The 23,484-nt window shown below is 36.2% G+C and overlaps 2 protein-coding genes and 1 long non-coding RNA gene across 23 annotated transcripts; all 3 read right to left on the bottom strand.

Moving 5' to 3' along the window:
* Nucleotides 1–6,008: 6,008 nt before the first annotated feature.
* Nucleotides 6,009–10,244, bottom strand: LOC125470732 (disease resistance protein Roq1-like). The gene is made up of 4 exons (XM_048570216.1): nucleotides 9,681–10,244; nucleotides 8,970–9,597; nucleotides 7,674–7,903; nucleotides 6,009–6,834 (listed from the first exon to the last, which is right to left on the bottom strand). The coding sequence occupies exon 4, from the start codon at nucleotides 6,768–6,770 to the stop codon at nucleotides 6,009–6,011; it is 762 nt and encodes a 253-aa protein (XP_048426173.1). The 5' UTR covers nucleotides 6,771–6,834; nucleotides 7,674–7,903; nucleotides 8,970–9,597; nucleotides 9,681–10,244.
* Nucleotides 10,245–11,180: 936 nt separating this feature from the next.
* LOC103945488 (TMV resistance protein N-like) lies at nucleotides 11,181–15,474 on the bottom strand. The gene is made up of 5 exons (XM_048570215.1): nucleotides 14,981–15,474; nucleotides 13,162–14,254; nucleotides 12,339–12,617; nucleotides 11,882–12,232; nucleotides 11,181–11,795 (listed from the first exon to the last, which is right to left on the bottom strand). Exons 1-5 carry the CDS (start codon nucleotides 15,472–15,474, stop codon nucleotides 11,181–11,183), a joined length of 2,832 nt encoding a protein of 943 aa, XP_048426172.1.
* A 263-nt stretch (nucleotides 15,475–15,737) lies between these two features.
* LOC103940374 lies at nucleotides 15,738–21,763 on the bottom strand. 21 transcript variants are annotated; one of them, XR_007253184.1, is made up of 14 exons: nucleotides 20,848–21,762; nucleotides 20,533–20,588; nucleotides 20,319–20,377; nucleotides 19,790–19,837; nucleotides 19,620–19,678; nucleotides 19,021–19,107; nucleotides 18,843–18,879; nucleotides 18,641–18,719; nucleotides 18,405–18,494; nucleotides 17,837–17,868; nucleotides 17,648–17,716; nucleotides 17,049–17,112; nucleotides 16,496–16,556; nucleotides 15,929–16,226 (listed from the first exon to the last, which is right to left on the bottom strand). It is a non-coding gene; the product is annotated as an uncharacterized LOC103940374 (long non-coding RNA). The 21 variants fall into 21 exon arrangements; XR_007253177.1 differs by having other exon boundaries at nucleotides 18,405–18,525; nucleotides 20,848–21,761; XR_007253183.1 differs by having other exon boundaries at nucleotides 18,641–18,665; nucleotides 20,848–21,761.
* Nucleotides 21,764–23,484: the final 1,721 nt, after the last annotated feature.

The following is a 23,484-nucleotide window of genomic DNA, read 5'->3' as shown; positions in this document are numbered from 1 at the left end:
TCTTAGACTTTGTCGGGGATGAACTTAAATGTGTTTGTTGTGGTTGTCTCCACATGCTTCAATGTATCATTTTCACTTGCCTTACTTGCTCCCCTTGCAGAAGTGGTATTTTCCTTATGCAGGTTTGGCATCTTCTCTTGTAGTATTTGTCATCTGATACAGGAGTGGAATGCAAACCTTGTATTTGAATGGACCATCACTTCTTGGTGGCAGCGCAAGTTTGAGTGGAGGTTCCGACATATTGCTTTCTTTATCCTTGTCTTGGCAGGTAAGAACAAGGACAAAGGAAAGGACAGGGAGATTGCATGATATGAGATACTCTTGCTCTCGTCCCTGATGATATGAGATACTCTTGCTCTGGTGTGACTTGTTTGTAGAGGTATTCTCAGAGAGGAAGAAAACTAAGTATTTCGAGATACTTTGTGAAAGATGCATTCTCGGAGATGAGGAAGAGTTAGATATTTTTCAGTTCTGCCTTGCCGTGGAGGACAAAGGTTGACATATATATTGATTTTCCAATAGCAGGTAGTAAAGTTGTGCCTTTACTCTTGTCAGCAACTGTGGTGTAATTAGAACAGTAAGATTCACGCGTTTTCAACTTTATCAGAAATCTTTGACAAAGTTGCACGTGATATCCAAGAGCTGAGATTGCGTCTGAGAAATGTTGACAGACGTCATACAGGGAAATCCAGCTTTTGAGATTCGAAAATCGGTGTCTCTTCAATTTTTGAATAAGTGCTCCTGTTGTCCCTCCTTTTATAGAGATATCAATTTTGTTCAGTAACACTCAGAAAATTGTTGTCTGCAGAAATTTCCCTTTCTTGCACTTCTGAGATTTTATCTAACTTCCTTCATCATTTTTGAAAATGGCTTGCCCATCTAACATTTGTTTAGATTTGAGTCTCAGGATTGATACAGACGAGCAGCGTCAGGATAACATTTGGCGCCCGTCCTTCTCAACTTCTAATGGTCCTCTTACGGTTGGGGACTCTGTGATGCAGAATAACATAACTGCTACAGTGGTAGCCAGGAATCTTCTCACTCCAAAGGACAACAGAATCCTTTCAAACCGGTCTGATGAGGCGGCCGTTCAAGACTCATTGGCTCTCAGTGTTCAATGTGCGGGCTCTGTATCCAATATGGGACAGCGCCTACTTGCTCGAACTCACCAAGTTGAATCATTAATGGTTGAGGTGGCAAGTCTTAAACAAGAGATTAGAGGGCTCAAGCATGAGAATAGAGTGTTACACATGCTTTCAAATAATTACTCTACGAGCATGAAAAGAAAGCTCGATCAGCTACTGGAATCTGAAGGTCGGACTCAAAATGACAATCGGGGGTTCGAGTCTTTATTCCAAAGACATCCATTGTCTTAGCTGTCTGGAGTTCCACCAAGTATTGAGACTCCAAATAATCAACTTCTGGTGTTTTCCCCTTCTGGGGTACTTCCGAGTACTGAGGCTTCACATGAGTAACCTTTGTGAAGGTTCCCTTCTGTTTGTTTGTTTTAACTCATGTGTATGTAATTTCTCGGAGATATTAATATATAAGATTTATTTCATTCAGTGTATTGTGTTAAATACAATAAAGCATATATTTCACTAAGATGTGGTACTTCTGGACCAAATATCAATTTATCTTTACCCTCACGAAGATAAATGATTATTCTTAGTGTCTAAATCATTTGAGTATTCAACTCATAATCTTCAATCCATATGATTCTTTAATGTCATAAACATCATGGATAAGATTCGTGTTGGCATATTGTTCGATTCTGCAGTTCGAGACAATATTTCTCTCAACACTTTATAATCTTTCTTGACTCTTCAGGAGTCCCAATTTAATATCATCAACTCTTGCAAGAGATTTTAGTATGTTGCAACAATACCATAATGAAAATACTCACTAAGGCAATTTATACCATCCATTGGTATTGAGTACATATTTTATGCTTTACCCTTATGGGGTTTTCTTCAAGCAATTTGAATCCTTCAGGGATTTTCTACATTTCATGACACATTTTCCTTTAGAATTTATACAGAGCAATTCGCTTCCATGTATATTTGAGGGATTTACTCATGGAGATATGATGTGGGCGACTCATAACCCTTTGTATATAATTCTCCATTCATATGAACTCCTTTACAACCTTGTGTCATATCATGTGAGTGTATTTCACAGTATTACAAATGCCCATATGTAACCTTCTAGGTTCAACATCTTTTGGCTATTTGTATTGTATCCAAGTATATAAGTCTATTTTTTCCACGTTCTTACAAAATTGTAATGGAATTGCCTATTTCCATTTTTGGCCCATAATTTCGTTGATGGAAAAAGAACGGGACTCAATATCACCACAGCTCATTGATGAATTTAGTAGCTACTTGTAAGAACCAAAATTACCATTGGTTATCATCAATTTGTGATCCCATATTCTCATGTGCATGCGCATGCATAAAAACTTTTCATTTCTTTTGGGATATCCATTGCCTCTTCAAGGGCATTACACTATCTCTTCCAGGATAATTATAGTTTAGAGAATACAGATCATAACCTCCTTTTGAGCATTATAGAGCTTGGATTTTAATCTCCACTTCGGGAGTTAAGTCATTGGAACTTATACGTCTGTCATGCTTCATGCATGAGACATCAATATTCCCATATCCGCGGATTAACCTTTTCGGGACAAGAATCCTTGCGGCAACTGTTATGCGTTTGGCATGTGACAGTTATGCAATAGTTCAGTAGTGCCATATTCTTCTTCTTTCGAAGGACTGAACTTTTTGAGTCTGAGGATCTGCCACGCTTCAGGCGTGCAACAGATAAATCATTTGCTGCCATATTATTTTGTTCAATAGGGACATTAATTCTTGTAGGCACACTTGCAGCAAGTATATGTGATTTTATCATTTTCGTTGCATCATTAAATGCATCTGGCATTTGATTTGCATATCGTTGTATCATTCAATTATTCTCACTTTGTTTTGTATATTGATTGCTTCATGAATCAAAATACGACAAATTCTCTTCGTTCTTCTGGAACGGTTTTTTCTCATCATTCTTCTGGAATGATATTTGCTCATCGTTCTTCTGAAACAAAGTTATTTTCTCCCCCTAACGGCAAGAAAAATTGTCTTATCAAAATGACAGTCCGCAAACCACGCGGTAAATGTATCCCCAATCAAGGGTTTTAAATATTGAATGATAGATGATGTTTAACATCAATGCCTAATCCGCAATGATGCTTCATTTCAGTATGTTGTGGCAGTGCAATAGGCACATAGATAACCAAAAACTCGTAAATATATAATGTTTGGCTGGTTCCCAAACACGAGTTGTACTGAGAAGTATTGATGGTTGTCAACAGGTCTCAACCAAATCAATAATGCATCATGTAAAATGACATGTACCCATGTAAAAACGGGCAATTTTATTTTCGTGAGCAGAGCGCGGGTAATCTATTTCATCCGCTTAATAAATGCTTCTGCTAAACCATTTTTGAGTATGGACATAAGGAACTTCTGGTCCTTATTTAATAGTCTTACAAACCGAGATTCTTATGGCTTTTTTATTGCAATTAAGTTGAGGCACTGTGGCACTTCAAACTTAAGATACTTATCAAGGAACTTTATGTCCTAATCTTGAGGATCAAGGGACTTTATGCCCGATCTTTTTGTTTGATGGAACTTCAGGTCCAATCATTTTTATATGATGAGGATCAAGAAACTGCAGGTTCTGATCTGATCAAGGAACTTCGGGTCCAGTATGTACTCATCGTAACAAAAAGAAGTACAATAAATAAATTAAAGCAATAGGCGGTAATTTCAGCCATAATGAATAAATTGCATTTAAGTAAATAAAGCTTGTGACAAGGGCTTTAATTCAGCACCATTCACATAAATCAAAACTTAAAGCAGTAGGCGGTAAAACCGTCCATGATAAATAAATTACTTTAAAGTAAATAGAACTTGTGAAAGGGTTTTAAACCAACACAAATTCACATAAATAACAAGAAGTATCATACCTCATTTTATTTATTATTTTTCTTTCTTTTGTCAGTACTTATTCAAACTTTACTTTTCTTATTTCTGTAGCATGGTGCCATGCACCAACAGAAACCATTTATATCATTTTGACTAAATGGTGTCATGCACCATTCTGCACCATTCAAATCCTTTATATATATATATATATAATTTTTTCTTATGTTGCAGTCAACATCCCTTTTTTTCTTCTTTCTCTGTCTCTGCCAGTCTCAAAACGCAGGGCCAGCTGGGTAGTTATGGAAGTTGCCCAAATTCAATTCAATCCAAAAGGCTACAAGAGACTGGCGTTGTTCTTGCATGACCCAGGGAACATGTCATCGTTAAGCAAGAACTTCCTTACAGAGACATAGATGACAGTGGGGTTGACAGAGGCACAAGAGAGGGAGGCCTGTGTGGATTCATTCTTGCCATCACCATCTCAAACAACCAAGTATTCATGGGAGTTCTCAAGATTCGTTGAAAACAACGTGATCTGGGTTTCCAAGTCTGATGAGATTCTTCTGGATCTCTGGAAACCAGTTGTCAAGTACGAGTTTTCTCATCTCGTGACGACTTCAGGTCGTAAATTTCAATTCTCACCGGAATTCGGTGGGGCGCTTTTGGCGCAGTGGGAGAGACGAAAAATGGACATACCTTTTATTCTGTGAGATTTTAGATGACGGAGGTGAGAGGTGGATAGTGCTTCATCGGATTTATGGCGTTGTGCTTTCCACTAACATGAGAGCTTTTCGTGCTGATAACGTGTTGTAAAATCGACAATGTGTGTACAGTGGAATAAATAAAACAAAACACAAAATTTACGAGGTTCCTCTACAGTCAGTGTGACTGGAGTACGTCCTCGGGCAGCAGTGATGCTTTCATTATAATTTGGAATAATAGGAGTACAAAGAAAACTCTATGTATTCTCTTCTCTCCTCTTCCTCTCTTTCTTTTTTCTGCTCTGTCTTCGAAGCATACGGAGTGCTCTATTTATAGAGCAACTCCAAGCACACATCTTTGACAAATGATCTCCACATATCAATATTTTGCCAAGGTTTTCAACTCTTTGGCAACGTTTTCAATGTTGTGGCAGGTATTCAATACTGTGGGCATTCATTACCCACTAGTATTTTCAACAATAGTGACTTTTTAAACTAAACATTATCTTAATACACCATATTTACTTACCCAAATTACCCTCCGACACCACTTTCTATCATACTAGAGCATATCCGAGGAGAAACCAATTTCAAAACAAGAATTGCAACTCTTAAATTGTGACTCTCAGGAGGCAATGCACTAAGAAGCTGCTCATCTCAGGGCCTCCTTAAAACCCTTTCTTTGAGAGAAGCAGCTTCTGGGAAGAAAAATTGAGGATTGTCTTTTTTGTATGCATGAATGCTCCATTAACATTGTCTAATAATACATAGTGCTTGCAACAACCCCAAATTTTATGTCACCATTTTTTACAGCACCCCACATATTCAAACACCAAAATTTCTCAAAAATTAAACAGGTTTTTTAATCAACTTGAACAAAACCCGGATGAAATTGTTGGCAAATTTTCAGGGTGAATAGAATAACCCAAAAATCAAAATGATGAAAGAAATAAGAATTAGGGCATGTAAGTCATTTCATATTAGAGTATACAAGACATTTGATATTTAAATTTTATGTGGCGTGTATTCATCAATATATGAGGTGCCAATAAAACAACCGTTTTATTGAGCAATGGTCCTCAATTTATGAGTCAATTGAAACATTGATTTTTAAATTAAAAATTCATTAAATTTGGTCCTGAATTTAACAAAATATTGAGCAATGGTCCTTAGCCTAACTCCGTTTATTTTCCATACATATTCTGATTGCGTGGCATGTGCGTGGTGGGGCCCACAATGATATTTTTTCCATTTTTAATTACATAATTAACCTTCTAAATCTTTTTTGAACAAACCTTCTAAATCTTTTTGAAGAAAAAGAAAATCAACCCAGCAGGCGCTCCATATATAACCATAGCTCGTTGGGTTGGGGGAGGAGAAGCAGGTTATTGAGAATTTCCCTACTATGATGACTTTTAAATTTCTCCAACTTACTTTTCCATTCACTTATGCTTGTCCCAGATAGATAAGAACCTAAAATTTCAAGTGCTAGTGGCAAACCTCCACAGTAATCAACAACTTCTCTTGGGACTTGAAGAAATTCTTTAATAGGATAATTGTTGGCATGCCAACAAAGGAGCTCAGAAGCTTCTTCTTTATTCATTGCTGGTAGATGATATATCGTATTCGCTTTTAACATCTTTAGCAAATGTTGGTCTCTTGTGGTTATAATAATTCTACTCCCTGGACCAAATGAGTAAAATTTTATAGCTAATGCTTCTAACTGTTTCACGCTGTCTACATCATCAACTATGACAAGTACCTTTAGGTTGCGAAGTCTTGTTTTTATTTCCTCGGTCGCTTCATCAACTCTACGAACCTTTATGTTTCTTAATCTCAACACATCAGAAAGAAGTTTGTTTTGCAAATCGACCAGTTCCTCTTCTCTCACATTAGCAAGAAAACTTTTACGTACAAACTTATCCTGATATTTGTTGAAAATGGCTTTGGCAACCGTCGTTTTACCCAGTCCACCCATACCCCAAATTCCAATTATGCGGACATCATCTGATCCTCCATCAGCCAAATATTTACCAATTTCTTGCACCCGAGAATCTATTCCAACTGGGTTTGGGGCTACGGTCATGTATGTGTTCTTCAGTTTTCTAGTGATCTCGTCAACAATTTGCTCGACAAACCTTCCTTCATACCTGGTAGTAAAATTTCAAAAAAAAAAAAAAAATGGAAAAGACCATATTAGTCTTTTCTTTAGTTGTGGCTTTTAGAACAAAATTGTAGAAGACAACACCCCAAAAATATCTAAAAGAGACAAAGTACCAATAGATAAAAGTCTATATATGTGTGCTGCTTGAAAGCAGAAAGAGTGGACGAGTGTGAGTAGAAGAGAACAGAAAACACCAATAGATTGTGCAACGGAAATGGAATCAAGTTAGGACTCTAGTGAAAGAGCATAAATCTGAATTTCATGACGACCAAGCGAGTATTAGAAGAGAACACCACGAGGAGAGTGTGCAAAAGATCAAACCATCACAAAGAAGCGGAGAAAAGCCCTATCTTGCGAAGAGTGATCAGAACTTGTAATCGAAACAGTTCTGAGTCACAGAGATGAAAACACAGGGAGGGACTACTTGAATCAAAGATGATCAAGTAAGATCTCCATGAGATTAAGTCCTGTCACAAGGATTTCGAAGTAAGATCCGACATGGGACTACTTGAGAAAAAGATGATCAAGAAGAAATACAAGCAGAGATCAAACTTGTACATAGAGAGGGAGGTCTCTCATATATGCCACAAAAATTATTTGTTCAAGTAAGAATGTAGATGAAATGTTTGTTTGCTAAATGCCTTTGAATATTGTTCTGTTTCTTGTATGCCTATCTTTTCCTACTATTTGTCATTCAAATATATGGAAAGTGTGTGAGAAACAAAGGCCTAATCTTCAAAAGCCTAATCATGTATTATTCACACTACACAACAATGGTGAGATAAAGCCTCAACCTATCTAAAACTCAACAAATCATGACCCTACCTGGAATGTATCCCAGACAACGTAACTCAGGTTCCCAAGGGCTATGAAATATGTTATGAGCGTGGGGTGAGGTATGCTGAAATGATTAATTGTTGTAACTGCCAGTGAGCTTGACGTAATTGAGTTTGAGCAATCTCTGACTCTGCATGTTTCTAAATGCTTCTGTACTGAAGCCTAGCCTCATCCGACTCTTGCAAATCTAAAGTGAGTCCTTGAACTGCTTCAATTCCCTATTGAAAGAAAAAAAAAAAAAAAAAGGAACTGAGAAAAAGGTTATCGACATGTGAAAAGGTGATTTATACATAAACTATTTGAAGCAAAATCATGCATTGGATGTACGAATTACAAGAGATGTAGACAACCTATCAGTTGTTAAGGTACCTGTGGATTAAAGCCAAAGTTGCGTTTTACAATTATCCAATTTAGTTAGGTATCTTAATAAGCATCTACTACATGTGTTATATTTTACCTCTTGTATCTAAGAAGAGCATAACCTATATGATATATAATTCTGTTATTTAATTTGAAATAATTCAATACAATTGGTTGTCTGATAACCAAGCAGTCACTCCTAAGAATACTAATAGGTAGTGATCATCCATCACGGATTAAACCAAGCATGATCACTCCTAAGTACATAGGACCATACCTAAGTAATAAGGATCGTCCACCGCGGATTAACAGATTCTGCACATTAATAATGTAAGGCATTCTTATGATGAACAGTAAAGGAAAAATGACGCCTCTATTGTGGATGCAGAATGTTGCAGATCCAATAATGATTTCAAATTGGAACTATTGAAAGTTTTGTGCAATGAAGATTGTTTTTATTTTTATTTTTACCATATTCCAAACTACTCTAATTCACTGGAAGGGAGGTTCGAACTTGGTGCAAGGCGTGTGCACATTGCCTTGGCCAACTAGCCTAATGCACATGTTGTGCAATGACAACTTAAAACAATATGTAGATGCAAACAAGATTAAGAAGAATGCAAGGATGGAGAAACACGCTCAAGAAAATGCAACAAGCTAGTTTTGGATATCTGTAAGCAACTGGACAGCGCTTTGAGTGAAGAGAGGTTTTGAGTTTTTAAGTTTTTAGGACAGTTGATTTCTTTCCTTGTTCCCAACCACTTCAGAACTAACAAGTTAACCAAACTAAATAAGCCTATTCTTTCCTTGGCATTAACATTGTTAAAATTTTTACATTTTCACTTCTTACATACGAAAGGGAAATATATACTATACAGTGTATGACTACCAAAAGGACCAATGGCTCGAGTTCGGTTTATGTACCTTTTTCTTCTTCTGTTAGCCCACGCTGCTTCCTTCTTGCATGATTTCATCAGTTTCTTCTTCTGCATTTCTTTCAACACTGGATCGGACCTCAGTCTTCTGCAGGATTGATTCTCATGGGACGAGTCATCACTGTGTCCTGTCTTATGATTGCCGTCCTCTTTGTACTCACTTGAATATGGCATAGATTGACAGTCGAGTGCATATTCATGGATTAATTTTTCCTTTTCCAGATTGATCCCTATTTTAATCTTCCTGAAATGAATATCATCAGTAGCAGCTGGTTCTACAAAGTATGCACCAACATATATCTTGTCTCCGCCTTTGACATTGAGCTTAATGTTTGAAAAATGTCCCAGCCAAAGATAATCTGGGATTTTATTACTTTGACACACATTGGAGAGATGAGAAATTCCGCGTTCTGAGTAAAATTTGCAACACGAATGTGAAGAGATACACCAGATTGGGAGTTGTCTGAAGAATAAATGATGCACACAGTCAATGCTTTTAAATCACAGCCAAAACTTTGTGGCACATCTATTTCACCCTGAGGGTCGACAAGCGTAAACCATGATGGAAGTTCATTTCCAGGGAGAAAAAGGGCACCATTTCCGCTCGCACTCCATCCCTATACCATGGAGAAAGATAGGTACCAAAAAGGATTACCAGCATGTACGTAGAGAGAGAGAGAGAGAGAGAGAGAGCCTTTACCCTTTGGATTGATTCCTTAAAAGCAGCAGTGAGATTGGTGCACCCTTCCATATGAAGAATTGTCAGGTTGGCAATTGAATTTTATAATTAAGGAATTAAAAAGGAAAAGGAAGTAAGTAATCACCCATCAGTCGCACTAAAATCCTCGCCGCCCAACTCTGCAGCTTCATTAAGAGCATCTTTCCAGGTCTGCACCATTTCAGGGGAGCGCTTTTGATGTTCCCGGAATGCTTCCTCAAAAGCACCCCTCTGATGCCTGACATCGGAGGGATCGATGTCATAGAAAATTGGCAAAACCATTTGCCCCATTATTCTTCTGCAGGCCAAGATCTCGACCAGCTCATCAAGACACCATCTCGACTCGGCATACCCGCTTGAGAAGATGACAGCAGCAAGCCTAGAGTCTTTGACTGCTTGCTTCAGTGCTTGTGTGATAATTTCGCCTCTGGTCAATTCGTTCTCGTCGATAAAGACGTTGAATCTGTGGTCTTTCAATGTGCAGTAGAGGTTGTTCGTCAATTCCTTGCGCGTTTAGCCTACATTTTGAGGAGGAGGAGGCCATCTTTATCAGTAATTGCGACGATTCTCAATTTCTTGGCACTTTCTCTATTGTGTGGGTCTATAGTATTTAATCAAGATTTGAAGTGATTCTATTATATTAGAATTTTAAGATAGTTTATTAAAATCTTTAGAAATACTGGTGTATTCAATTAGGATTTTAAAAAATTTGAGAAAGTTGAGGAATTAGAGAGGATTAAAGAGATTTTATAGTGTATTTTAAGCATCCATAAATCTCACATCTCTCATGAGATTTCGAATGAATTGAATGAAAATTTTATATGGAATCTCTATAAATAAATTAAACTTCATAAAAATTCATAAATTTATAAATTCATTTAACTCTTTAAAATTCTCAAATACAACCCCTTAATTTCATGCGCATATTATGGGAGGAATGAATACAAGCTCTTGGCAACCGTCGAGATTGAACTTTGAATTTCGGCATGATACCAATTGTTCTGGTGAAGCATTTGTTGTTGTGACCAAGTATTCAATTTAATTTTTTTTTTATTCGAGAGAACTTTGAATTTCTGCATGGTACCGAATTTGTACTTAAAATTGTCGAAGGGAGAAAACTTATCTAGCCAACTTGGCTACACCAAATATACAGCCAGTACTCAATTCTTATGTGGCATGTGCATATTTCTTTTTTTCTTTTTTTTTTATATATACATTTTTTTTCTACATTTCAGAAACAAGTCTTACATGAAATTTACTAGTTCCAACTTATAGGCCACCATATCAAAGAAGAGGAAAATTGCATCCGAAAAGCTAGCATGTTTTGAAGATAACCAAAAATAAAAAAAAAAGAAGGAAAATAAGTATTAATTAAAGAGAACATTATAACTTCTTACATACAAAAGGGAAATATGTAGTATAGCATGAGTCCCAAAAGTACTAATGGCTCGAGTTCAGTTTATGAACCTTTTTCTTCTTCGGTTAGCCCATGCTGCTTCCTTCTTGCATGAATTCATCAGTTTCTTCCGCATTTCTTTCAACACTGGGATCCAACCTGAGTCTTTTGCGGGATTGATTCTCATGGGACGAGTCATAACCGTGTCCTGCCTTATGATTGCCGTCCTCTTTGCACTCACTTGAATATGGCATAAATTGACGGCCGAGCGCATATTCATTGATTAATTTTTCCTTTTCCAGATTTATCCCTATTTTCTTCACCCTGAGATGAATATCATCAGTAGTCCCTGGTCCTACAAAGTGTGCACCAACATTTATCTTGTCTCCGCCTTTCACATTGAGCTTATTGTTTGACAAATGTCCCAGCCAAAGATAATTTTCATGGCAAGTTAATACAGTGGCACGCATTGGAGAGATGAGAAATACAGTGTTCTGGCTATAATTTGCAACACGAATGCGAAGAGAGCCACCAGATTTGGAGTCGTCTGAAGAATAAATGATGCACACAGTCAATGCTTTTAAATCACAGCCAAAACTTTGCGGCACCGCTATTTCACCCTGAGGGTCAACAGGCGTAAACCATGATGGAATTTCATTTCCAGGAAGAAAAAGGCCACCATTTCCGCTTGTACTCCATCCCTATACCATGGAGAAAGACAGGTACAATAAAGGATGACCAGCATGTAAGAAAGAGAGAGAGAGAGAGAGAGAGAGAGAGAGAGGACCTGTAGGATCCCTTCTTTAAAAGAAGCAGTGAGATTGGTGCACCCTTCCATATGAATACTTGTCATGCAGTTTAATGGCTTATCCAAGCCTAGAATTTCAGAGAGTTTGGGGGAGTGATTCAGATGCAATTCTCTCATCCTTGACATTTCTGAAAAATCGGGCATTTTCTCCAATGCAATGCACTCATCCGCTTCCAGGATTTCCAAATTTGTTGGTAAAGCTGGAATTGCCTGAAGGTTTTTGCAATCTTTGAGTATCAATCTCTCAAGATTTGGGGTTTTTGAAAAGTCCGGTGATCGTGTTAGGTTATGGGAATGACTTAAATTAAGAAACTTCAACTTCTCAAGCAACTGTCAGATAAAAGGAAAAATATTCAAATTCAAATAGAAGACAGAAAGCATGATGTTTACAAAACCTAGAGGAATGAATTAATAATTGGTTATAGCCATAACATACCAGAACGGAATCCGCCCACACTCGTGTGAGTTTGCTATAGCTGAGGTCAATAACAACTATGTTTGGGTGATCAAAATCTTCTGGTATGACCTCCAGGGGGAATCCATGCCAACACAACCATCTTAACTCATTGGGCAGATTGTTGTAACTGCCAGTGAGCTTGACGTAATTGAGTTTGAGCAATCTCAGACTATGCATGTTTCTAAATGCTTCTGTACTGAAGCTAGTCTCGTCAGACTCTTGCAAATCTAAAGTGAGTCCTTGAATTGCTTCAGTTCCCTATTGAGAGAGAGCGAGAGACAGGAGAGAGGGGGTGTGGGGTGGGTGGGAGGAAACTGAGTAAGAAAAAGGCTATCTGCATGTGGAAAGATGATTTATACACATGAAGTAAAACCATGCATTGAATGTATGAATTACAAGAGAGGTAGACAACCTATGACCTGCCGCGGTACCTTTGAGTAGGACATATAATTTGTGCTCAGACATCCGTTGTGCCGTGTCCAAATTTGTTAGGTATCTTAGCATCTGCTACAGGGTTTTTTACCTCTTGTATCTAAGAGCAGAACATATATGATACATGATTCTGTTATTTAATTTGAGATAATTCAATGCACTAGGTTCCTTCCATGTCTCCTACACTTTCCTTTCTATGCTCTGTTCCTCTTTTCATTCAACCTGTAGTATATATGGGTGTCTTTCCAATCAACTCATTGTTTTGTATACTATTGAAACATCCAACTTATACAATTTATTAGATGTGTGTGATATGCATATTTAGTAAGTGCATGCGTTTGACAGAAAATTTGATTGCGGAATTACTTACAGATTTGTCCCTCAGTACGTCTATCACATCATCGTGATGCCATAACCTACTGCGTTTTCCAGGGACATCAGGGGATTCCGCATGCACAATATATCTTCCCATGTCGCGAACCAAATCATGCATCACCAGCGTCAAATCTTCATTAGTAGTTACAAGGCATCGTTCGTGGAGGACACTGATTCTGATTTCTGGATATAAGTCACAGCCATCCAATATTTTCATGACATAGTCCTTGTTCATTCCAGCAAAGAAACATGATACATCAAGGAATATAGCCTTCAGGTCATCATCAGCTAGCTCGTCAAAGCTTATTTCAAGTCTATTGAGAATTTCCCTACTATGATGACTTTTAAATTTCTCCAACTTACTTTTCCATTCACTTATGCTTGTCCCAGATAGATAAGAACCTAAAATTTCAAGTGCTAGTGGCAAACCTCCACAGTAATCAACAACTTCTCTTGGGACTTGAAGAAATTCTTTAATAGGATAATTGTTGGCATGCCAACAAAGGAGCTCAGAAGCTTCTTCTTTATTCATTGCTGGTAGATGATATATCGTATTCGCTTTTAACATCTTTAGCAAATGTTGGTCTCTTGTGGTTATAATAATTCTACTCCCTGGACCAAATGAGTAAAATTTTATAGCTAATGCTTCTAACTGTTTCACGCTGTCTACATCATCAACTATGACAAGTACCTTTAGGTTGCGAAGTCTTGTTTTTATTTCCTCGGTCGCTTCATCAACTCTACGAACCTTTATGTTTCTTAATCTCAACACATCAGAAAGAAGTTTGTTTTGCAAATCGACCAGTTCCTCTTCTCTCACATTAGCAAGAAAACTTTTACGTACAAACTTATCCTGATATTTGTTGAAAATGGCTTTGGCAACCGTCGTTTTACCCAGTCCACCCATACCCCAAATTCCAATTATGCGGACATCATCTGATCCTCCATCAGCCAAATATTTACCAATTTCTTGCACCCGAGAATCTATTCCAACTGCAGGCACCCAAGACTGTATTCCAACTGCAGTGCTCTGCTGCAAGACTTTGATGATACCTACGACAATTTCCATGATATACAGAGCATCATACCTGGTTGTCAAAAGTCCAAATGAAGCAAAAGTTAGATTTATTATACAAAACTGCAACATTAAGATGTGGATGTGTTCGTTCAACTATAACTATTCAGCATTTGACGAGCCAAAGCCACCAAATACCATCAAATTTTGATATCTAACCATTTCGAATTTTACTGAGGGGCCATTTAGAATTGCTTATGTAGGAAGCAATCTGTTCATGAACAGAAGTGCTTTCAGTCGACATATGTTAACATTTGCACTAAAAATTCATGTTCCCGGAAAAGCATCTGACATGGACTTCCCTAGAAACCGCTTCTACGACTCAAAAATACTTCTAACTTTTCGCCAAAAGCATTTTAGCGGCTCGGCCGATTTCTCAAGATTCCCGACTATTCCATTTTCTGATGTTAGCAATGTGTAGCGGTCAAATAGGACCATTTTCTTCTTAAGGCCTTTTACTTTTTTTCGTCATGTGGGAGTTAGAATTAATTCCAGTTTATCTACTTCTATCCATGTGGGGGGTAATTCCAGTTTATCTACTTCTATCCATGTGGGGGGAAAGAAACGTTTGTATTCAGCTACAAAATTTATCCCTTCGAAGAAATCCCAAACAAGCATCATTCTATTGTTTCTTGATACGGTTTTTACATATAAATGTTTTTAAATATGTAAAAAATTGGATTGGGAATTTAAAAGCCAGACAAAATAAAAAAAGGAAATAAGAAAGTAACTTATTTACCAATCGGCGTTTCCAACATCAAAACCAGATAAATTTGCTGCTTCGGTCAGAGCGTCTCTCCATAGCTGTAACTTTTCTTTGACCTCATCGAACTGCTGTTCGTGCTTCAGAAAAGCTGTTGCAAAAGTGCCGGTCTGTCTCCTGACATCTGAAGGATCGACATCATAGAACACTGGAACAACAATTTGACCCAGTGTTCTTCTGCACTCCATGATCTCCACAAGCTCGTCAAGACACAATCTTGATTCCGCATAGCTCTTTGAGAAGATGATGTTAGAGGTTTTAGACTCTTCGATTGCTCGAGTCAGTGAGATGCCCGGACTTTTCCCTTTTTCTAGCGCGTGATCGTCTATAAAGGTTCTTAGTCCGGCCCTTGTCAAAGCCTGGTAGAGGTGGCTCGTGAAGCTCCGGCGTGTGTCTTGACCTCCAAAACTCAAGAACACGTCGTACTTCCAAAGTTTTAAGGAGGAAGACGAGGACGTCGAGGTATCCATCGGAACAATTGTTTGTTGCTGCACTTGTGTTTGGTCTGCTCTGATTATTTTTCTTGGCAGAGGTTTTTGTGTTTGCATAGATGAAGAATACTTTCAGATCTGTGATCTATGTACAAAGACCACACAATACAGGAAGGTAAAGTCGGTCCGCTAAAGTCCATTAACTCCTTTTTTTTTTAAGGGAAAATTAGGAGGAACTCCTCCACGCATTAGAAAGGTAACTAGCAACGGTGCCCGCGCGTTGCTGCGGGATTGGAAATGTATTCAAAGTTATGCAAATTCATTCACTTCATAAGCAATGTTTGAGTGAAGAACCGAGCATTACAAATAAAAAGTAGAATGAAAATTTAACTTGACAAAGAGACCTCAATGATTTAGCTCAATTCATCATTCAAGACTTTGTCAAACTATGATTCGCTCACTCTATCCCTAAACAAAAGAAAACCAAACCAAGTTCAGCAAGAATTATGCACGATCCTTGTGAAACTATATAATGAATGATACAACATTGTTAAACAAACATGGACCGGAGCTGATCTTAAAATTCACTTAAAAGAGAAATGGCAAATACAGTTCACTTCAGATGCTAACTTAATGTTTCATCATTCAAATGATATTGCTTTTGAACCAAAGTATGTGGAAAAAAGAGTGGAAGCCTGATTAGCAATTACCACTTCCAGCGGTACCGTGCTGCTAAGTTTTACTCTTCAAATCTCCAACAAATAAGCTCCTCTGTAATTTCTACCTGAGCACTAAACTAAAAAAAATTGGTACATAGACGAAGAGTTAAGACTACCTACCATAAATCAATTAAGAACTACAATGATGTGACAATCCGCATGTATAACCTATGCGTCCATCGTTATAGGTTTAATAAAAATACCATTATTTTAAAATCATGGATGATTCAATTTTAACCTTAAAATCGAGACCATCTCCAGTTCTTGGCAAATCAAATTTCAATAAATAGCCACATGTGAAATAAACAAAAAGAAACAGATATCAGAGAATAATAGCTTACCATCAACATAGATCATGCTACTGTCTTTGGAGGTTTGGAGGCTTTTTTTTATGTTTGTATACTATTAAAAACAAAAAACATATGTTAGTAAAAAGCAAATAGCATTGACAACTGATTTGAAAAACAAACTGAAACATGAAAAGAAGGAAAGAAAAAAAAAAAAAAAAAAAAGGGAGTGCCTTCTAAAGCTTTTATTTCTCCTGTCAAATGAAATTGATAGTGTATCAGATCTTTGTGTTTTTCCCTGATATAGGATGTACTGTTATTCACTAAGACAAAGATCCAACCTTGACAACCATTAAATGACTCTGCCTGACCATTTTGTTATCATGGGTAATCTCTATCAGAAACATTCTATTCATCTTTTTATTTCAACATAATTTTAACACGTATTGGTCTATAATGTGATTTGTCTTCTTTTCAGTGGACATCTGATTAGAGTTATAGAGTGTTCCTTCTTTTTTTATTTCACATATAATACAGGGATTGATCACGACATCTAGCAACTGATAATACATGCATGCTCTAACCCAAGAATAAAATAAGAACATACAGTATTGTGAGCTGCAGAGCCACCATACTGCTGCGCAAGATGCTCTGGTACAAATCCATTCAAGCTGCACCAATCGTGCTATCAGGATGACACAACAATAATTATTCAAAGATTAGAAACAAATTATATAAGGTTTATTATTTACTTTAATCATTTTATTTTCATCTTGACCGAATTATTTTCCCTAAATTACCAGCGACAATTGCCTCTTTTGTAGAGAAACGGATTTTCTACTTGTCTTGACATCATTCCGACTTCTAATTAGAGTAAAACTCAAAGACAAACAGAGACATGCTTATTTTCGTTCACGAAACTATCCAGAGGGGTGATAAGAGAAACTTTGCAAGTTAAATCACACATGGTTTCTAGTTCACATAACTAAAAATTATTGTACACAACCATGAACATTAAAAGAGATTAGCTTCTTAAACCGGTTGTATTTTTATATTTTCATTTTCATGTACCAGTAAGGAAACGATAATATATTCCAAAATTAGCAGGTTACAGAGAAATATAAATATTGTGTTCAAGGAATTAATATGATTGCAAATGTAATAGTTCCATATATAGTGAGGTTGGAGAAATGATGGAAGGCGCACTGAGATTTGAGGTCCATAGGTTGAGAAGAGTCCATGGCACTCATCCATATATGCATATTTTGCACAGATCTACAGTTCAAGTTTTTAAACAAAGAATCAATTTATCAGCAATTGCGACATTCATTATTTGCAAAAAAGTTATTGATTCACATATAAACAAATGAAAGCAGTTGAAAAAAAAAGGCTTACCACAGGCTGGCTGAATCCGGAGTTCGAAATGACTGCGGATTTGAAAATTGTATTAAATATTGTGTTTGAAAGATGTAAAAATGGTATCACAAAACATTAACATTATTGAGAACAGAGAGGTTAGAAAACAGAATGAAACAGTTGGTATTTGGCGGCGAAACTTAAAAACCAAAAATGCACTTTAACGTCCTAGAGAGAACAGGATTGTAAGCAAAACGTAGAATAGTGAAAGAATATTGTGATAGTCACGAAATAAGTTCATGGGTTTGCTAATATTGATTTATTAGGTTTCAAGTTTGTCTCAATTTATCATTTTCTGTTAAAGTGAAAGTATAAACGTTTAGGTGCTCACCAAGAAAAAAGCAATTGATTGATGCTAAATACAAAACCGGCTGACCTTGAAATATAAACCAGAGAAACTAATTGAAATAATCAAATCCCAAATTCAATTTCAAAGGTATATAAGAGTATGCAAAGGTGTGGCATATGACTACAGACCATAGTGAAGCTACTTTTATAGTTATTTACTTCTTTACATGATAATCAAGGTCTAGCTAAGCTTCTATACCTTTTTAGTAGGAATCAACTCTACTTCCAAGGTATCCACCCGACAAATAACAGCATTCGGCAATTCCAAAGGGAGTCCTCCCACAAAATCCTTAAAACAACTCAATCAAAATGAACGTAGACTGAAAGTCAAAAGTAAAATCAAAATGAATGTAGAATCAAAATAAAACACTGGATTTGACACTATAGAGTCTAAAAACTGAAAGGGTTAAAATAGTCCAACTTCGAACTGATTACCTGAGTATAGGTTGAGCAGTGAAATCTGTGAAGTGTAAGATTGTGAATTTAGGACAATAAATTGTGTACCAGTATACCACTCAAATAGAAGGAGATCGAAAGCGAAAAAAAAAGAAAGAAAGAAAAAACAGTCAGTAACAAAACTGACCCAGCAAAATTGTTAATATATTACAAACTAAATATTTCAACAAATTATATATACCTTCAGCAAAACCCCAAAATAAGAACACCAGCATTTGCTGAAAGCAAAAAAAGAACGAAATCAGATAGCCACACACAGCATCCGAGCACATTAACAAAACCCCCAAAATTATAAAAAGAAAATTTAAACACAAAATCCATCTGTAAATCGAAAACAACCTATTTACAACAGCACTTACTTGATTTGTTGCGTGAGCGCTCTTAGGAGCTTTATCAGAGTGCTCCAACCCAAGGTACTGCTCTCATGCACCATCAACATCTCTTCTCTGAGGAAAACAAAGGCCATAACAACGGAATTAAAAAATTCAGACACACTAAGAAAGACGAAAAACTCACCAGGAGACTCTAGTTTATGTGGGTAAGAAGTGGATTTCGATCAAATTAAGAAAAAAGGTAAAAAAGCTTGACCTGAAATCCAAAACCAAATCTTCAATTGCAATGAAACAAAGGGCTTATTAGTCATTTGAAAGCTGTTCTATAAGAAGCACTTATACTTTCAAGCGCTTTTGCTAGAAATGTTTTTACTTAAAACATGTTTGAAGTTTCTATCAAGGTCCAAATGCTCCCTTAAAAATACATAGAAGTGCTTCTTGAAGCATCTGACATTAACAGAACAGAAACTGAAAAATGAAAAGCAAGTGACTTGTACATGAAATTATGTTCACTCCAAAAACTAAACTATTCAACTTCAAAACGCAGGAAAAATGAATGTTTTGATAGAAATTTCAAATGGGATAATTAAACTACAAAAACATAATTATAATGCGTGCATCCGTACCTGGCAATCAAGAAGGCAAGAAAGAAGCTGTTGCAAAGCAGGTAATTGACTTAGTAAATCTGTGCTATCAAGAGACAAAAATCAGAGCATGCTAAACTTTTTTGTGTGCATTGGTTCATTGTTAAATAAATAAAAAAATAAAAAAAAATATTGCAGAGGAGATTTTTTACCTAATTTTTCAGAAATGATGGTGGAGCTGCAGCTGCTGCAGTCTTATTCTGTGGAGTTTTTCATGTTATAATCTCAAGTAGAATAAACTTACATACAGTTGTTATAAAACAACATTTGTATAACACTTATACCAAGATTTACTCACATTCTTAGTTGTGAGTTATTGATTTGGTATTTTTAATCAATTTTTGCATACAATTAATAATATAGATTGTAGATTTACACTCGTTGTTCTTTCCTAAATTTCTATTCTCAGTTCTTTATTTATTATTAATTCATATATAAAAAAAAAATTCTTTTTTAAAATGAAAATAAGGCGGATAATGCAGTAAATAACATGTTCACTGGGGTAGGAAAACTAAAATCAAATAAGTTACACAATGCATCAACAAATACAATAAATCTAATTATCCATGAGTTCCAAAAAAACTAAAGCCTGTAACAATGCTGAAAAGCATACTATGTATTTAATCAGATCACAAACAATCCCATGGTATGTCACAATATCATGAGGGCATAAGCACATACAATTATCAAGAAGAACACATAACTATTAACCCACTCCTCCACCGCTTGGCCCCTTTGATCTGCAAAACCAAACAAAAATTTTCAACCAAAAAGAACTAATTTAACAAAGCAAATACAGTATACAAAAACAGATAGTCAAGTTAGCTTCATTTAGATTAGAGGAAGTCCATTCAAACAACCAAAAGGATATAAATAAAAATATTCAAGAACCAACCTTTTTCAAAGATTGCTGGTTATAGCGTTCAAACCAAAAAACTGAAAGACGGTTACCTGAATTAAATGAAAATTAAAATATAATTAATTTACTCTTAACCATGGTTTTTTTCAAGAATCAGAAAAAACCTAAAAATATCCCAAACAATCCCGATCTCCTGAAACCGAAAGCAAAACCAAATTAACCATCATCACCCAAAATCCGAAGCTACAAACAAAATCCCCAAAATCACAACCAAAAAATTTGAACAAAAAAACCCATTTATAAATCCAAATTTACACTCCCAAGCACATAACATTCAAAGCAGAGAATTACCCACACCAAATCGGCAGCAGGAAACACGATCTTTTATGGGCTTCAAATTTTCTTTAAATCGAGACCACTATTTTTCAGCAAGAGAGCGCTGCCATCCGTAGCCCCCGACAAAAAGATCTGAACAAATTTGACTAACTTGAGTGTTTTCTGGAAGAAAGGAGACACAGAGAGAACTGGAGATCGGAGAGTGAGGCAAAGAGAGGTTCTCTGGAGATCGGAGAGCGAGCGAGGCAAAGAGAGGTTTGAGAGAAACAAAAGGGTCTGTGAGAAACAATAGATCTAAGGATATAAACAAAACACCCAAAATTACAAAAACTAAATTCCAAAAAACATAAAGCAACGCATTTTGAAACGAAAAACACAAATAAATCATCGACCCAACAGCTGATCTAATCATATAAAGAAAATACCCAGAATAAGGAAAGAAAAAAAAAATACTTCCACAAATCCCACCTCAACACGGAAAACTACCAGAAAAAAAAAAATTATTGAAATAATATAATATAATATATATATATATATATATAATTTGTCTTTCAGGGAAAGGAGGAGGATTCTAGGTTGGAGAAAGCAAGGAGCAGGGAGAAAAAGGAGGGTGCCCAAAAAAGCAAAACGATTCTAGGGTTTGATGGAGCCTGTAGCCAGTTGAAGCGGTGGAAAGGATGAACACCGAGTCGAAGAGAAAGAGGGAAGAAGCAGCGTGACCCACGCGTCCCATTTTGCTCTCCGTTTGAGAGCAAAGCAATAGGAAAGGACACAGGCACGCGTGGGCAAAAATTGGAGGGATTGCGAAAAACGATGTGCGGAAGAAAGGAAAGACGTGATGAACAGTCAAGGGAAACTGTTCAAGATGCATGATATTGTGTTTTTTAATAATTTTTTTCTGGTGACAGACGTACTCTCCCATAATCCATGCTCATCTTTTTGTTTCTCTCTCTTTCTTTTTCCCTTTTTCTATTTTTTTTTTGGCAGGTTCCAGATTTTTATTTTTTTAATAATTTTTTAGTGGAAAAGCATGTATCATGCTCATCTTTTGTTTCTCTCTCTTTCTTTTTCCTTTTTTCTATTATTTTTTTTTTTGGCAGGTTCCAGATTTTTATTTTTTTAATAATTTTTTAGTGGAAAAGCATGTATCATTGCTGCCAATTATGTAAGAAAAAAACGCTGGAATCGAGGACGGAGTCTGAATGAAAAAAAAAGATACACAGGATACCAACACATGTGAAACATAGCACCTCGAGGGTCTTTCCAACGTACGAAGCAAGGGAGAGAAACGGAATGGGCAAAATTGCCAATTCATGTAGCATCTTGAAGAAGCCAAAAAACTGTGCGTTAGATTAGGGGCATAACCGGTAGGGAACTGTTAATGAACAGTGCTTTTCCATCGGCTTTTAGTATATATAAAATGTCCATGTGTCCTAAAAAAGGAAGGAAGATTCTCTACTCTCTTATTCTCATTTCCTTCTATTCTTTCATTTCACATATTATTTTTTGTTTTATTATCTTTATAAAAAAATCAATATAAAATGTTGATTTGGTTTAACCGTGATCGTTTAAATAGAAGGAGATAGAAGAGGATAGAAGGGTAGAGAACCTCCTCCCTTAAGAAGGAACTCCTTCACAGTCTCAAGAGCCAAGTCTCTCTCTCTCTCTTTTCTTTTTTCTTTTTAATAACAATATTATCTTAGTTCTACAAGGTGGTATTTCTCTTTATTTGGAAGTGAGCAGTCTTAAGTTTGAATCACGTGTATGGCGAATTCGATACCAAATTAAGTTGTCTATTGTGTGGCTTAGCCGAACTTCCTCTCCTATTAGTGTAAAAATATCGATGTATTAAAAAAATAACAATATTATCTACACTAACTTCATAATGGGTTAGCAATAATGTAATTCAAATTCAGTTTTGGAGAATTGAACCTCAAACCTCTCATTTACATGTGAAGTGGAATACTACTAGATCGTAATATAAAGTGGCAAGTCTCTCTCTTTTAATTTAAGGGTTGATTTTATATTTTCTGCCTCAATTTTTATGGTTTTTTCACTTTGGTCCTCCCAATTTTTTTTGTTCCAAATTGGTCTTTTTTTTTTCTTTTTTTTTTTTTGGGTAATCAAATTGGTCATTTTCTTTTTGTTGGATGCAAACCGGTCCTTAAAACTTCTAAACGTGTGTCTAATTGGATAGAAGAGTAGGTTTCGCTTTAAAATACGATAGAATAACACAAATTATAATTTAAAGGACATTTTGGTAACCCATGTACTTTGACCAACACATGACCACTTATGTCTACAGCTAAGCATTTATTTTGAAAGAACATAAATAAAAAAAATAAAAACAATAGAATGAGGCTTGTAAACTGAAGTTAAGTGGTCACATATTGGCCAATGTAGATGGGTTACCCTGTTTCAAAAGTTAACAACTTTGTTCATCACTTTCATGGTACGTATCACCTTATTTTCACTTGCTTTGTCAGTTTGGTCATTTTGTTTGATTTTGTTAGCATTTTAGTTCAATTTGAAACTTTTCATCTAATTAGCCTCAAATTGCAACTCAAAAATGATTTATAAACTTCTTTGAACCAGCATTTCCAAAATACATCTTTGAGCCAATAAAGCAAACAAATTTCAAGACACAACCCA

Source organism: the organism of the source record quoted next, unplaced genomic scaffold (genome assembly GCF_019419815.1).
Source record: "Pyrus x bretschneideri cultivar Hongxiangsu unplaced genomic scaffold, Pyrus_bretschneideri_v1 Contig52, whole genome shotgun sequence".
NCBI lineage: Eukaryota > Viridiplantae > Streptophyta > Magnoliopsida > Rosales > Rosaceae > Pyrus > Pyrus x bretschneideri.
Note: the sequence above shows the minus strand (reverse complement) of the source record. Positions and strands in the feature narration are given on the sequence as shown.

Bases quoted from the DNA above. Each gene is read 5' to 3' on its own strand.
- LOC103945488 (XM_048570215.1), bottom strand. From the start codon at position 15,474: ATGGATACCTCGACGTCCTCGTCTTCCTCCTTAAAACTTTGGAAGTAC. The intron at 12,618-13,161 runs GTAAGTAATTCC...CTCTCTCAATAG, and splicing joins ACGTACTGAGGGACAAATCT to GGAACTGAAGCAATTCAAGG. The intron at 12,233-12,338 runs GTATGTTATGGC...TTTATCTGACAG, and splicing joins TGTGGGCGGATTCCGTTCTG to TTGCTTGAGAAGTTGAAGTT.
- LOC125470732 (XM_048570216.1), bottom strand. From the start codon at position 6,770: ATGACCGTAGCCCCAAACCCAGTTGGAATAGATTCTCGGGTGCAAGAA.